The 17,945-nt window shown below is 36.8% G+C and overlaps 1 protein-coding gene across 1 annotated transcript; it reads left to right on the plus strand.

The window, feature by feature from the left end:
• Positions 1–5,645: 5,645 nt before the first annotated feature.
• On the plus strand, positions 5,646–17,374 carry LOC126368700 (uncharacterized). The gene is made up of 10 exons (XM_050012818.1): positions 5,646–5,844; positions 5,960–6,156; positions 6,849–7,027; positions 9,352–9,543; positions 10,485–10,621; positions 11,623–11,877; positions 12,627–12,758; positions 13,704–13,805; positions 15,068–15,240; positions 15,652–17,374. Exons 1-10 carry the CDS (start codon positions 5,842–5,844, stop codon positions 16,493–16,495), a joined length of 2,214 nt encoding a protein of 737 aa, XP_049868775.1. The 5' UTR covers positions 5,646–5,841; the 3' UTR covers positions 16,496–17,374.
• Positions 17,375–17,945: the final 571 nt, after the last annotated feature.

Below are 17,945 nucleotides of genomic sequence, written 5' to 3' on the forward strand. Positions count from 1 at the left end.
GCGATGCGAGGCCATATCGCATTGCTGTCCATCCCGGAGATCGAGTGTTGAGTGGTTCGGACCCCCGCCCTTATCACTCACGATCCCCAGTGTCCCCTTTCAGTCGCCTCTTACGACAGGCAGGGGGTACCGTAGCCCTATTCTTGCGCCCGGAACTACAGGGCGGTTATAAAGTACCTAACCTAACCTAACCTACCTATTGTACGATGGTAATTATTCTGTAGGTAAGTTAAATGGAGAAGATCAACTAACTTGTAGGTTTGGTTTTGGTTTTGGTTTGGGCTTGGCCTATCAGCAGTATAGGTCGTTCGCAGTGCCGTTCCCGGGAACGGTTAACAGTTAGGTAGGTATATTAACGGCGAATCTACTACTTACCTACTTTATTACTATAATATTACCTACTTTATTTCGGACAATTTTACATCCATATTGCTGACAAACATAAAACAGAAAAAAATAAAATAGGTACTTAAAACTAGAATACACCATAATGACACACGCTTAGATGCCGATGGGTCCAGTGCTTAATAAAGCTGCTGTCCCACCTATCAGCTATAACATCCAGGTGCCTGTTTAATAAAACTTACAATTGTAAATCTGTACCGTCGGTGAAAAGTAATACAACTCGAGTTGTATCACTTTTGAGTTATTAGCACACACTTCATGTTCGAAAAATTCTCTTTCTTTCTGTCTAATTCTCGTAACTGTAGCTATTATAAATACGGAGATAATTTTTGTGTAAAGTGATATAAGTACTGTTTGTGAAGGATTCATGCTGTTATAACACGTGTAACATAATTCATCTTAACTTGCATCAAAGTGAAATGAAGATTTTCATTAAATATTTTGGTGTAAGTAAATGCAACTCAAGATATATTAAAATACACGCCATGCTTGAATTCTCACGGTCCGTGTTTAATGATATAATTTTAGTTGTAACATCAAACACCAAATTTATTTTTTCGTGAAAAGTAATATAAATTAATATATATCAAAATATTTGAGAAAATACGATCTTGGATATCAATAACATGACGTGTATAATGATACATACAAGTTCGATTCTATGCGCCGCGCCACCAGTGTGTATCTTAGGGTAACCTCCGCATAAACCTGTCTATGGGAAGCCATTTTGTCTAGAGCCACAGCAAACCATATCTGATCCGCATTGCGAATGGGTATAGGTTACGTTAGTACTTCAGACCAAACCGTGTTTTTTCTCTTTCTGTTATAACCGCCTTGTAGTACTTAATAATAGTACCTCAATAAGTTGTGAGTCCTGATCATGGCGTCGATATCACCATGGCAGGGTTAGTCAAGAGGTATTTGAGATTTGTCATAACTGTCATTAGTCTCCTTCCCTTAGCTCGAAGCATAGCTGTTTTACATAGTTTTCTTGATTACATGCAGGTTAAGCGGTGGCAGATTGAACGCTGCTTTCATTGCTAAGGAGGTTGTAGACGTGAAATAATAGCTCCAAATATTATCAAGCGCCAATTAATATGCAAGCCATTCAATACACGCTGGTTAGATCTTTGATGCAAGCGCCGGTAGTGGTATTTTTGAACCTACACAGCTGTAGATGATCGTACATACTTTTGGGTTTAAGGTCCCACTGGGATCCAGCTTGGCATCGGCAGCATCGGGATCTGCCACATCTTCTCAAGAGAAGATTACCAGTTTCTCAAACACGTTGAATGGTGTAAATAATTGGTCGAGCTTTCTCGTCTTTATAAAGGGAACAACTACTCTGAACTCTGTGCACCACCGTTAAATTGTTTTTTCTGTATTTTGATTATATAAGAGAGAATTACGCACAGGACCGTAAAAAATGGAAAGAGGAAGGGGAGGGATTTGCCCAGCAGTGGGATCTTGTAGGATAAATTAGATAAGAATAAATAATTGGAAACACCACGGGCACAACCCCTTAATTAAACCAGGTCACAAAGTTTGTAGAAATCCCAGGAGGTATTTGAGCTTCTGAAAGGAGCTGGTTGGCTTACATAGTCAACAAAAGCACGCATAATGGACCACTTGCGTTTATGCGGAAAACTGAGCCCATTAAAGTAAAGTAACATTAGATATGGGACATTTGTCCATACATGTTGTGCCGACCCCAACTAGAGTGGGATAAAGGCAGGAGGATGATGATGATATAGTGGGAAGTTGCCCACTTCACAATAGTGGTCCATACGCGAGGATACGCGGAACGTGTGCTTACGTCTAAAGTTTTGTGGAAACGAACTCATTTAGCTTAACCATAACAGACCATGGTAAAGGTGATAAGACCTACCCTGAGGATAGCCCTGTGTAACCTATAGGTTTGAAGGTGAATCAATGATCTTCATTTTCTCTACCTATTCTTATCGTCAACATTGATTCGACTCCGTTTATGGTTCTGTCAATGTTGCGGTTGCCATTAGACCGGGAATTTTGATAATTCGAAGTATTGAATTATCAAAACCTCTGTGGAAATGCGCCCTTCGATCGCCGGGCAAGCTTTGCTCATTTTCTTCGTGATACATGTATACTTTAGGGGATTTTGATTGTGGAATGAGTTGTAATCTTTTAAATAGTTTCAGCAGGAATGACACTAACCAGTTTGTGTGATTTTGGTTTAAAAGTACGTAGGTACATCACTTTTATCTCCAGGCCGTGCTGCCAGGCTAGCCCGAAACGTTCCTTATGACCAGTCTTAATATGATTCCTCTTACCTTTATTTGTTAGGGGTGGAAATATTATCATAATTGAATTTGTAAGATGAACCAACAATGGTTTTGATTAGGGTCGTAGTGTGGTGGACAAAATGTGTTTGTAGCGGGCAGCAGTGGTGGTTTTGACCGGTTATTTATTAGTTTTGAGAGTAAAATCATAACAAAATATTTTATTATCGCCACCTTACACTATATATACGTGTACCATCTTTATATGTATTTATTACTAGAAATTCGTAAAAACATGTATCATTTTACACAATAAAACCGAAAAAATAAATCAAGTTATACCACTTGACACAAATTCGTTATAGTTTATCGTTTGTGTCAATTGATATAAGTTACGTTTCTTTACTTTTTAAAGAAAATAAATAGAATTTTGCCTTTCTACAACTTCATAAAATAAACTTTCTTCCAAGACATTTTGTTTTATGTACAATAAGACTGTAAAATTATTAATTGAAAATATGATATATCAACGATGACTTTTGTATAGTTATGTGTGTAAAAAGGTATATGTAGACTTGTATCAATTTACACAGTATAAAAGTTGGTGTCAACTGATACATGTAATTTATTTTGATCCTCTACCATTTCTGTTTAGGTTCTAAATATAACTAAATATTAGAAAAGAAACCTTCTATCATCACCTATCGACACATCTAACTTCTGTTCCATTATTCCTTATAAGTCACGAGCTAGAATATTTTTAACTTTAAACTCGATTTTCTCAAAACTTCAATTTTGGACTTGTATTACTTTTCACCGACGGTACAGAAATTACAACGACAATTTGGTGTTCATTACGTAGCTAATATGAAACTGCAAAATATTTGTGATCACAAACTCCGCAATGTACATCAAATTGTCATTGTAATTTTCAATTGTAAGTTTTATTAAACAGGCCCCAGGATGCTGTTGGTGCTGGCACACACTCTACGGTGCGTCGCAGCGCACCGTTGGCGGAGTATGGCATGGAAGCCATCTACCTGCGCGTCCGCAAACATATAGGTAGGTTATATTCATAATAAAATTATAGTAATACAGCCAATTTTATGTGGCATTCTAGTGTTAATTCTTAAATTGGTGCGCTGGTGTTTTAATTAAACAACCACATAAAGTAACAATACTTTAATTGTTATTATTCATGTTTTGTAAATCACCGTGTTTTTTTTTTGTATCTTTTTCTTCTTTTTCTGAATGCATTTCAATTAAAAATATTTGTAAAATGATGTAGGTAATTTAAAAATAATAAGCTTGTAACTGTAAATCCCCTAGTTTCTGCAAAACTATGCCTTATGAAATCGTGAATATTGCGGGAGTCCCCGATTCAAACAAAAGTAAAGGTAAGTAGGTATATTAAAAATAGTACAAATTGAAGTGCTGAAAAGAAACAGCTAACTGAAGTTTTAAGCGCTTTTATTACTGGTCCATGGCATGGATCCTTGGCTTTTAAGTGTTTACGCTGGTTTACGCAATTTATTTTACTCAGGAAACAAAAATGCAAAATATTTTACCAACTTTTTTGTCTCTGTTTTTAATATTAGCCATAAATTAAGCAAAAAAACATGTCAAAAAAAAACTATTTTTTTTAAATATGGGTTATGGCCTGGAATCAAGTCTTTTGGGCCAACAAAAACAACTAAAATATGTCACTTTAGTGTTACCAGTAGTAGTAGATTTCAAACAAAATGTGCTAATGTACAAGTATTATGAGGGACTTTCCAGGCTACGTTCGTTGTTCCCCATAAATAATATAGATGGCGCAGTTCAGATCAACGAGATATTTAAAATTACAATATTATAATAATATAAATAAATTTAATAATATAAAAATAAAATTACACAAAAATATAATGTAATGGCAGAGGAATAATACACTATGTTATGTATAATTATGTTGCTGCCTATATTTCTTCTCTTTTTTTTTTGATCACAATAATAATGGGTGGAAGATAATATGTTATGGTTGGGTGTAATAATAAGGGCTATCATATATAGGTAACCAAAAACAAAAACGATGTATCGTATTCACAATTTCATTTTATATTTTTCCACTAAATTTGAATGTCGAGATTCGTTTCTAAACGTGTAGCGCCACCTAGCGCACTATGAGTCCTTCTAATGACAACCGGGAGTGTGTAGTGAAGAAAAAACTATGGACATGCGTGTGCGCGGTCTCTTATAATTAAATCATTTTTTCTTAATCCAATCCGTAAATCTGCTTGTAAGCTAATAAACTGGCATATTCTACGTGTTTATAAAAGTTGATCCTGCATTGGAGTTCACCATCAATTCGAAGCCTCAGCTCGATACGTGCGCCGGCCGGCTGAAGAGGAATTCCATCACCCCAGAGCGGATTGCTGAGGCAGCCCAGGTAGGACTCATGTTCTATATACGAATCTCGACCTCTCAAACCTTTAGATTCGGAAACAAGGCGTGTTCATTAAGAAACGCTTGGTCCCCAGACGTTGGCGAGACCATCACGCGTTTTTTTTTTTAATTTCTCGTCCCGTCACAAACGAAGATGCATAATATGTCTGTTTTCCATGAAATTACAAGATTAAACGAAGACAAAACTTACAGGTATATTTTTTGGAAACGTAGCTTGAAAAGTCCATCATTCCATTTTTATTTTATACGCTTAAATTACTTCATTGTTAACTTCAAATAATATTTAATAATAGATTTTATTCATGCTAGGAACACTGCTCCACTGTAATTATTTTGCTTAAAATTGACATGTATTCCATAAATTTTAGGCCTGTCGATTACCCGTCCCTTTCTGTTTCAACGGATAAGACAATGATAGGTATAACTTAAAATAAAATTAAATGGTGTCTGCAGGAATTAGTACCATTGACTCATTATTATTATGTGAAACTGGCAGAAATTAGTCAGTATTTAAATCCATAATCTAGCAACCCTTAGTTACTCGCGTGTCGCGCACGATTTCATCATTTTCATTACTTCTGACGTTCACGTAGAAATATTCCGTTCGATTTTATTTACATTTAGTGCGTAGACAAGAAAATTTCCTCTGAAAATTGTTTTAATTAATAAGCAGACTTGTGTTTTTATCGCTAAAAAAGTGTCGTTTATCTTTTGTGCATTTTAGCAACTAAAAATGGTAAGTGAGCACTTGTTATTGTTTTGATTAAACAATTTATACTTTTGAAGCGAATACATTAGTTTAAACCGATAGAACTGGAACGAATTCGTCTAGATTTTGTTCATTATTTCAGTCTACGGCTATGGAAGTTGACGGTATGGCTAAAGGAATAGATACAGCCGAGGAAGCCGTAGAGAGCACAACTTTGGCTTTAATACCAGAATCGGCAAGTATAGTCGGCGACGGTGCATTGGATAACATCCCAGGCCTGTCTCCGGTACAAATACAACAAGAATATTTTGAAAACTTGCCAGACTGTGACTGGGTCAAGTAAGTACCTACTATTTAATTTTTAAGTATTTTTATTAGACTTGGGAATTATGTAAACAATAAACCTTACCAATTACCATTTATGAGGTGATTTCTGTAGTTGGTGAGTTGTTTTAGGTGTCATTGTATCTAATGTCTCAATATTAAGACCACAAAGGTAATTTTTAAAATGAGATCTGTTATACACATTTTAAACAAATCAAGGCTTTAAAATTAATAGGGAAAGTTAGAAAACAATTATATAGGCACATGTTACTCAAGAAAGTTAGGTATTTAGTGAGCCCCAATTTTATATCCTGGTTTCAATTACCTACTTATCAGGCTCTTATCTATTAATCTGTACCTACTGTCAGTTATTGTAAGTGCTAACACACTTGTATTTGCTTACGAGTGTACTATACTATAGTATCTAGTAGGTTCTTTTGAATAAAATATTTATTGTCTCTATAGAAGATTATAAATCTTTTATGGAATAAATTACAATTATTAAAAAAACAATAATTAAAAAAAAACACATTCACAGAGACAAACAAAATCTTTTTACTTGTAATGAGATCTAAAATTATAATAGGTAGCAAAAATATTTCTAATAAATTAGAAAATCAAAATTGAATATGAAAAAGTCATGTAGGTTATAATATATATAGTATAATATATAAATAATGACATGCATTTTTTTCTTATCATAACAGGTATGAGAAAAGCAACAGAAATCATTTGCTACAGAATGTTGCGTTTGCCCTATTTGGAAGCCCGAGTTTTGAAGGAGAGTTGTCCGAAGTTAAATCAAATGATAATGCACATCTTGAGGGCTACACAACTAGACAAAAGGAGCAAGTCATGAAAGTATATGAGAAGCTTTGTGAACAGAGTAAGCATTGAACTTTATTTTGTTTAATCTTCTTTTATTATGTGGGTTGCGAGGTGGATTACCAACCTTACCAACCCTGGTGTCAGGGTTAATATTGAGCCACCAAAGGCCCTGACATGACTTGTGTAACAACTACTAACTTACATCAGTAAGTAGAAAACGGGACCAATGGCTTAAGGCCAATGGGAAGCACGGATCATCTTCCTATCGGACAATCTGGTGATCAGCCTGTAATGTCCTAACCAACCTACGAATCATACAGTGATTTTTGTGATATGTCCCCACTGGGATTAGAACCCGGGACCCACGAATCGTGAGCCCGATGCTGAACCACTGGACCACAGAGACCATTAGTTTAATTATAGTGATCTAGTACTTTTTGTAATTTAAAGAAACATAAAAGATAATAAGCAGGCTTTTAATTGGATGAGTAATATAAAGCTTGCAGTGCACCCCAATGGTCTGCCTGTAATGAAAGCTATCTTAGGATTAATCTACAGTAAATCATATCTACAAAAACCCACTAACCATTATTGGAATAAAAATAAAATAAAAGTAAACATGGCCTTTATTCATCGACATTATTACATAGTTTTACTTTATTAATTAATTCTCTATATGTTTATTTATATGTCGAACTGTCACACCTGTCTGTCGTCTGTTGACCTTCTCCAAACTTGTGGTAGATCGTCTTCCCACCTTTTGTTTGGTCTCCCTTTTTGCCTTTTGCCATCTCTGGGGTACCACTCTGTGATGTTTTTAGTCCATTTTTTATTCTAGACCTCATGATTTGTCCTGTCCTAGACGTTTTTGGAATAGGGAGCAATAAAATATATAACTGGCGTATACACACTAGACCAAAAGCAAATGTATACTAACTAGAGGCTAAGTTCTACTTCATCCATTAAGACTACTAAATCTGTTGATACAACTCAAAGGCATAAAGATACAAAGTGTGTATTATGTATGTATAAGTGTGACTAAGCATTCATTATCTCTGTTATGACCTCAGAATGAATTACAAGATCATAATGTATAATATCCGTACCAAATAATGAGAAATTATTGTGTAAGATGTTACCATTTTTTACATTAAATCCTCATTATCCCTTTTTCACAGGGTCTGCTTACCTAACCTGAAAATTTGACAGGTCCAGTTTGGGTTATTTATATTTATACATTTAATACACAACAATATCTCTATCAGCCATTATCAATTTATGTACATCACTGTTATACTTTGTAAATGCTGCATTGTCGCTTTAAGTTAAAAAATAGAAGTATATGTGCTCAGCTCTGTTGTGCTGTACATATGTATATATTTTTTAAATATTATTTACAATAGATTGGTTGTTGTTGTAGGTACTATGCTACTAAAACAACATTCTTTAATATACATTATAGCTGTTCTAATAAATTACATAATTTCATGTTATATGTTATGATAAAATTAAATTAAATATTTATTATTATTCATCATCATCATCATCAGCCCATTAACATCCTTACTGCTGGGGCACGGGCCTTCCCTATGGATGGATAGGTAGATCGGACCTTAAACCATCACGCGGGCCCAGCGCGGATTGATGGTTATTAACGACTGCTAATGCAACCGGGACCAACGGCTTAACGTGTCTTCCGAACCTCGAGATGAAAACTTTTTTTTTTGTGGTCACCCATCCAATGACCGGCCTTTGCGAAAGTTGCTTTACTTCAGCAATCGCAGACCGAGCGTGTTAACCGCTGCGCCACCGAGCTCCTCGTTTATTATTATTATTTGATTGTAAATTTGTGTGCCAAGACAGCCCAATGACCACTGTGACCTCACAAGATCTATTGCGAGCGAATCCCTACTTCAGGAGTCCTCCTCCAGAACAATCTGCTTGATGAGTTTCAAGGACTTTTGGGAGAGAGTTCTATAACACCCTGGGCGTCCATCCTATTTTTCTTTGTCGTTCCCTCACTGCTTAAGATCGCGACCACAGGTTATGGTTTTCCACTCAGTACGGTTATATTCTGCGTAGACCGCTCTACCCACCGTCTTCTTCAGGGTGTCAGACCACCTCGTAGGTGTCCTTCCTCGAGCATGTCTGCCATCCATTTGCCCAACGATGATCTGCGTCTCCAGACCGGGATTTAGGGACCGCATAATATGTCGGAAGAAGCTTAGGGTTTCCGGCATATTGAGGGCGTCCATCCTATCATCATCACTAATTTAAGAGCCACGTTCTTGTCGGTGTAGCATTCTCCATGCTACTTTGTAGGGAAAAATAGGGCAGTGGCCATCCTGTCAAATTAAGTAATTTATTTCCTTATCATTTCAGGCAAATATTCTCAAAACGACGATGATATAGTAATGTCAGTGTTACTAGTAGTGTGCGCAAGACCGAAGCCATTGAAGTTCTACCAACTGGAACCGTCAAACCACTGGGTGGATCTACACCAGAGGAATGATATTGACATATGGTGTACAGCTGTCTTTAGAGTTCGTAAATGTATCCCTACTACAGTTGGAGGTAAAAATAAATTATATATTTTTATATGATTATTTAGATAGTCAAAATGCCTCATTTAAAATTAAGCGCAATCATTTTAGTGGAAATTAGGTACATACAATTAAAAAGTAACTTTGTATAAAATGCAGGAATCTATAAAAGAGAATATTGCAAGTAGTTTGCCTTATGAAAAGGTAACAATCAATCATTATTTATTACACCATAATACCCCTATAATGGCCGCCTATTGTGCTTATTTTTATTCGTACGTTTATGTCCTTTATATATATGTTGTTGTGCAATAAAGTATTATTGATTGATTAATACAGTTACAAATGGATAAAATAAAAGCACAATAGGCGACCTTGTTGTTGAACAGCATCTGCCAGGCAACCTTAGGCCTTAATCTTTAAGCCTCGTATCCATTAGGCAACAATTAAAGTGCGACACGTAACTCTCAACATGTACGACAACGTTGCACAACAGCGCGCGACGTTGCCAGATGTAGCGCAACATGTCGCGCGGCTTGTTGTTTGTTTAGTTCGTTAGTTGAGCATCAATTGTCGTCGAGCGTTGAACAACAGCGCGCGACGTTGCCAGCTGAAGCAAATATGTTGCGCAGCTTGTTTATTTAGAGATCATCGTCAGTTGAGCATCAATTGTCGTCGAGTGGACACATGACGCGCAACAACACTAGTTTTCTGGCGACTTCAACGACGGACGTTTAGTAGATGCGTAGACATACAACGTTGTTAAACAAAAGTTCCGCGCTAACTTTCAACATGTTGCGCGCCAAATGTTGTCACGTGGATACGCGGCATAACACTACTTAGTAACACTTAAAATTATTTTTATTTATGAATAGATTTATTGCTCTGGCTGATGATGAGTACTTTCTTCAGAACCTAGCTTCAATACCTAGTAATAAGTATTCGTTTATTAATTATTATTATTATTTTCAGCAAAATCATGTCGAGTATACATAGACGAGAGTGCGCGAGTGTACCAAGACTGGAACTCGTACCTGACCAACAACACACTTCCCAAATGTGTCATCATAGTACCTGAGAACGGAGAATATCAGGGAACAATTATTGAGGTACAGTCTTTACTTATTTACATTGTCTTAAAATCTTATTATACATAGGGGGGTCATTTTATGATAACGATATATTGTAAACGATCCTGAGTATAATTATCGTAATAAGCATGCATTAGAGGTGCAACATTTAGCCTCTTCTACGTATTTTGATTGCATCTGTGTATATTTGATGACTAAGAATGCATCACACCTGTGTCCCAGAAGTGGTTGGTACCTGGCAGGGGGAGGGGGGTTTGGGTACATTATATCCACACCTCACCAGCTATGTTTATATCCCATGCAACCTTCAGAAATTTAGTCCATATTGTCGCAAACACGGTTGCATTGGACCGCCGCTCGCTGTGCCGCTGTCATCGTGTTTGCAGCCTTATTATTAGTCTTTATTTATACATTGTTGATGATCTCCCACCGATTTCGGCCATGGCGACCATTTCGACTCCTAGACGGCACGACGCTGATGCGCCCAAAGATGGCTTATGTAGCCTATCTTTACAGTGAACTCCCGCATACATTACATTACACATTACATACACATTAGTACATTGGTGCTAATTCCTGTAAACACCATCTAATTTTATTTTAAGTAATATCTGTCATTTTCTTATCCGCCAAAAAGGAAAGGGACGGGTAATCCACAAGCATAGAATTTATGGAACACACGTCAATTTTAAGCACAAATTTAAATTAACCGTCTAAAAATTTTACATTGGCCAATAACCCGACAGAATTAAGTTGACAGCACACGTCAAACGGTTTGCATACCAGCGAGATACCTTCCTATTCGCCCGGTTTATTCATTCATTTACTCATTCTTCCTAAAATTAAGAGCTGTCAATCATCCGTCCCTTTCCTTTTCGGCGGGTAAGAAAATGTCAGGTACAACTTAAAGTAAAATTAGGAGGTGTCTACAGGAATCGGGGCCATTGTTACGGTTAATTTTAAATCATTTTCTTAAACATACTTTAAACTTTGCTAATGCAATTTTAACTTTTTTCCAGGGACAAGAAGCTTTTGCAGTAAAACTAACAGTAGCTCCAACACCTAGTTTGGGCGTCAAAGCGAGGGTCCTTAGTTCAGTGGACACCGCCAGTACTGTGGCCTCGTTAGGAGCAGTGGGGGTGCTCGGTGTGGCGGCATTCACTCCAGTGGGCCCTGTGGTGTTAGTGGGGGCCACGGTGGCTACCGTGGCCACGGGGTTGTATGGTCTCGTGAGGTCTTCTTTGCATCTCCACGATCGAAGTGTACATGAACAGGTGAGTTTTGTAGTTCTGATACGCAATTATTCAAATAAAGACAAAAGTAATTTTCTTTTTTCAAAACATTTTTTGACACTTTTTGTACCACCATAGAAGCAAAAAAGTTATTAATAAAATCTTTACTTTCCTTAGATTACGAATCAACAGATGAGCTTTTAAAATAGAATAGTTATTTTTATTTTTATGTTTCTCCTTTAAGTACATCTTTTTCTAAATATTTTTCTTATACTTACCCACTGTATTAATAATAAGTCTTATTAAAAAGGATGCCTAATTTAAGGATAAATTGTAATTCCTATTTAATTGGTTCCCCAAGACACAGGCTTAGCCTAGTTTGGGGACCCCTGTTTAATTAGCCAATGTTATTATCTGTATTTTTGTAATTGCACTTGTTTTTATTGTTTAACTATATATTGTCATTGTGTTGTTGTAAGTTTTGTGCAATAAAGATTATTATTATTATAATGTACCAACATTTTATATATTATGCTTACTAACAAAGAGATGCAATAACAAGAGATTTATAACACGATTTTCTATTCCTAGTACCTCTCCCGCAATGACATATATTCAACTTATTCTCCTAAGGCCGAGATTTCCAGACACGATAGTTAAACAATGGAGCTTGGATTTTAAATAGAGAATGTCCTTTTAAAATTCGAACCTTTAAGGCTCAACTATCTTCCACGGTGATTGCGGGAGTTTCTATGGGTCTTTTGACTAATTTTCTTTCGTTATACTTCTAGAGTATCAGCCCGACCGATGCGGAGGCGCGCGGCAGTTGGTTGAACATCGCAGCGTCCAGTGTGGGGCTGGCCGCGGGCGCCGCCACTTCCATGCTGTCACGCTCAGCCGCCGCCGGCACTAACATGACCAAGGTAAGGGTTTCCACCAAAGACTAGAAGAGTGGAGATACGTGCGATAGTGCGAGAGGTAATACCTTCTCCCTCTCAGTGATTGTACCCTTAATTGTAAGAACAATTGTTTTTTCTATGAAATGTATTTCCTTGTATATTATGTGGGAGGGAGCGGGAAGGTAAACACTGCAGTCTTCATAACCCACTATAACATCTTGAAATGATTTTACACAGCACAGAATAGTATTATCACCTTAATATTCGAATTAGACAAAAAAGCCTTGAGCGACGCGTACACACGTCGTCCTTTATTCCTCTTCTATCCCTTTCTTTTATAATACCTCTCGCTCTTCCACTCTGTTCAACCGAATACGTTTTCACTCGTGTCTTTCTCTTTCACACACGTATTTTGCATCTCTGTCTCACGTACCTGTTTCTCTCTTACTCATTTTATATTATCTTAATCTTTTATCTACACTTTCATACATCCCACATTATGTGATGATGTGACCTTTTCTAGGCTGGCTGGTTATTAAAAAAGCAAATTTTTTAAAATGTGTAGGTTACTAATATAAGAGCCACGCTCTTGTCGGTGTAGCGTTCTCCATGCTACTTTTTTAAGGAAAAGTACAGCAGTGGTTTTCCTCTTACCTTCCGCCCAAATTAGTTTTATACTCATATATCGTCGTTGCCAATTTAAAATCTATTATGTGTAAACGGGTCAATTTTACAGAAATTAAAAAAAAAAACTTCCGTCTGATTTTTTTTTGTATGACTGTGTTAAAAAATATTAAAAGATAATTGATATTTACGTACATAAGAGTTTGTACTGAACGTTTTAGGAGCAAAATACTATTCGATCCTGCAAAAAACATTCTTGGTCCTCACCAAGATTGTTTTTGGGATGACACATAAGAGCTTTTAAATTGGCAACGACGATATGTAATTATTATTTTTATTTTCCAGACTGGGCAAGCACTCGCCGTGTCGGTGGAAGTGCTTCGTCACGCAAACATCGTAACAGGTGGCGCTGGTGTCTTCAACAGTCTATTCCATATTATTCTCAAGGTATGCATGCAATTTGTACCTACTTGCGGAAGCAAGATTTTCCTATCAAGTTTATAGACAATCTGAGTCTCCACCGGACTTCGTATTCTTAATCTTTATGAGAAAAATTGTTTTATCATAGGGCTACTGCGATACAGCAGGGGAAACCCTAGTTCAGGGCCCGCTATTAACTTGTGTTAATTTTACTTTATTTGGTAAATAAATAAGTCTTGCTTTTTTTACTTTTAAATCAGTATCTACTGATCGTATACTTTATTTTTATCTGAAGGAATACGTTGTTTCTTTAACTTCATAAGTATTTCTATACTTGATTGAGAGTCGAACATCATCTGTCTATGTGATATAAGTTTTCGTTTTCTGTTTGTTTCAAGAGTTTCTCACCACTTGTAGCTCCATCCACCCTGTTAAGGAGCACGTGCATGACAATATCTGTATAATAAGGGTTCTATCGCTGTGGTAGCATATAAATACCCACACAGTCGGTGCCCGATACGAATTGCGGAAGGTGCGGAGAGTTACCGTTCTATACGTATCATTCTTTATTCTACGTCATGATCGTAGTTTGAGTTTAAAGTCGTAAGACCGAATGTCCTCTTAAAATCCAAACCCCATAGTTGAACTATTGTGTCTGGAAATCTCGGCCTTACGAGTTCAAACTGTAATACTTATTACATATGTGGCGTATGACAAGACTGAATAATGTTGAAGTCAGTGCCGAATAAAATCGACTCACTCTTGGCCATACGTCACACCGCTGCCCCCCCCCCCCACCTCACCTCTCTCTTGGTGAAAGGCTTGATAGGCGACAGGTGCATTTTTAATTCGCTCCGAGATTTTTATATAGTTTATTGTATGTAACCTTCTGTATTATAATAATTCCGTGTGTCAAATTCAAAAATATATTTATTCAGTAGGTAACATAGTTACACTTTGAATCGTCAATTTTTACATAACGAACGTCTCATCCGCCTAAAACTACTGCAGCTTCTCACAACCTGTATAGCCGGGAGCTGTATAGCGGTGTGTTAATGGACAATAGAAAATACCCATCCAGTTCGGACTTTTATTTATAAAAGGAGGCCCATCTCCTCACATACATACATGACGTAAACATGATGTAAATTCAAAAATGTTACATTGACCTTCAACAAGTTTATCCATGATAATTACGTTGAATAAATGATTCTGATTTCTACAGATATTTACCTCCTGTGTGGGTAAGGATTTAGTCGTTACTAAAATAAAATGTGACTTGTTCCCAGTATCGCAACCACGGCGAGAAGCCGACGAAGCTCGAGTTGTTCCAGTTCACATCAGCGACGCTGTTCTTCTGCAACGCGGTCATGTCCAATCGGACTGCGCAGAACATCATCGAGGACGCGCAGGCCAAGACCATCAACGAGTACCGCTCGACTCTCAGGAGTAATCGGCACAGGTTTGTAACATCACTCTCTTCATCATTATCTCCCTAGCATTATCCCGTTTTTCAAAGGGTCCCCTTACCTAACCTGAAGATTTGACAAGTCCCGTTTTTGAGACGGCGGCTGCCTGTTTGACCTTCCGCATTAGCGTTCTACCAACTAGGCAACCACGGCTCCCCATCCGTCCCTACATTCCACCTCTACATATGTACGTAGATATAGGTTAACAAGGATCTTGTGCCACTTGGATGACATTGATCGGAAGGCGCTGGTGTGCATCATTTCCATACATTGTCCATTTACAACAACTGTTAAAATCTTTTTTTATAGAAAGTGGCGTTAATTCCCATTATGGCCGCCTGCCAAAAGATCCTGGTCGCTCTATAGTCGATTCTCGAAACTAATTTATAAACATTTATTCGCAGAAAAATTTTTGACAAGGTAAGTGCCGAATCGAGACGCCTCCAGGGATCGGTACAAGGCAACACCGAGGTGATTCAAGGCATCAAGAATATCGCCGACAAAGACCAGTACTTCGCTGACGTTCTACGAATAAACAAAGACGTGAACCAGCATAAACTCAGGATATCTATGACGGCTGATGGCAAAGTCAATTTGAACTCTCAACACAAATTCAATCCTTCCGAGTTGTCTAACATTCCGAAGCAAGAGAGAGCCCAACTGTTCTCAACGCTAGGTCCTGCTGATCTGGCTGCTAAGAATGTACCGACACGTGTCATCCCTTCGACCACGGCTGTAGGGAGATACGTGGAGGGGGAAGAAGAAAACACCAACCTACTCGTAGGCATTCATCCCGGTGAAATTATTCGTATCGGGTCGTTCCTCGTGCGAATAAGCGCTTCGGGCACTGAAAACATTGCCACGTTGCTGCAAAACCTAAGCCAAGACATCTACGTGAACCTCATGACCGTCGCCTTCAACGTACTCTCCAAGTTACTACCAGAAGACATCGCCAGATTGAGACTATTGAGTCCTGATGAAGACTTGATAGTACAAATCGTAAACTTCGTCTTTAACTACATGAAACATGAAAGGCCTCTAGGAGATCCGTGTAGGGACACTGATAACGGGATTGTTATCATACTGAAAGAGTTCTTCCAAGAAGGAATCGTGCGTCAAGATACTATCCTCATGTTGAGGGACAGGTTCGTCGCTTGGGTCGACGAAGAGTTAGACCGCAGGCGGCAGATGTATCCTAATAAGAAACAAGTCTTTTGCAATTCTTGTGAAGGAGTGAGATTCGCTTAAAACAGACTAGACTTAACGACTTGACTTGACTTGACTTTTTAGAAGAGTAGAGGTCTCTACATCTCATGCACGCATAGTAAAGGTGCTATCACAATTTATATTAACCAATGCTTATATACAAACGTATATTTTATACAGTCCATATTTATTGCTATTAGAAATAAATGCAGTATTTTGTATAAAACAGTTATATGCACACGACACATATCAGGGCGAGGCCAATTTTATTATATTCATATAATTATATTACAATATTTACAATGACCCTTATACGATTCCAAAGAATGTTTATATAATTACATATTTGTTATACATATAATAGTATATATATATATATATATTATCTAAAATATTTAAAATATACTTTGTGGAGTAAGCCAAAAGCGTATGAACTGGCAGACGAGGCTAAAATCAAGTTATAGATTTTTAATGTCTACAAATTACTACAGTCTGATAGAGTACACTCGAAGACAAAGGTTTCATTTTACAGTAGCTTTTTACAGTTTTCCATTGTGAATGTTAATATTTCAAATTCTACAATTTAATTAAACTCGTGTTTTGCTGAAGAATATTTTTTTTAGGAAAAGTTGATATATTTTCTTTAATGTATTTATTGTAAACTTTTTTATGATTATGTGTCGAAAACTAAATCGTAGGTCGAAAAGTACTACTACAAATCGGTTCTTGTAATAAAAATATCATTATTAATTAAGTAATTGTCCTATTACTAGATCTTACATGTAGATGTAACACAAAGTACTAAATATTGTGCCTTTGGTATATTTTGTTCCTTATTACATCGGCTTTATATGTATGTATATTAAGAATATAGTAGAATCTTATAAACTATTGAATACAATAAAAATCAGTTATTCAAAATTTTGTTGTCTTTTAAGGGTGTTGGGACCCTCGCTCAGCAACAATAGATTATTTTTGTCATAGATAAACTAAACTAAATAACCATAACCATAATAAACTACCATAGATAAAAACCATAGATAAACTAAAAAAAGAGTTCTACACCTTTTTGCCACTACTTGGTCTTGAGAACCTACAAACAATTTTTATTGTTGGTTTTTATTGTTTATCTTTTATATTATATATCCTTCCTATTTTCTTCAGCTTTACTCTGGGTCTTAAGTTTACAAAACTTTTATTATATGTAGTTTCTAATAATAAAAATAACATTTTAAGTAGGAAGTTGATAATAACTTCAGAACCCAGAGTAAACCTGAAGAAAATAGGAAGGATTTATAATATTTTTTATTGTTTGTAGGTTCTCTAACCCTCACGTAAGTGGCAAAAAGGTGTAGAGCTCATTAAGCTTAGTTTGTCTATGACAAAAAAATAATTTCGATCACCTTCACTTACGCCTTCTATTGTCGCCGAGCTAGGGTCCCAACACCCTTTAAATACTTATTTTTTGTGTTGTAAAAAAATCCATATACGA

The sequence above is a fragment of the Pectinophora gossypiella genome, chromosome 8, assembly GCF_024362695.1.
Source record: "Pectinophora gossypiella chromosome 8, ilPecGoss1.1, whole genome shotgun sequence".
Classification (NCBI taxonomy): Eukaryota; Metazoa; Arthropoda; class Insecta; order Lepidoptera; family Gelechiidae; genus Pectinophora; species Pectinophora gossypiella.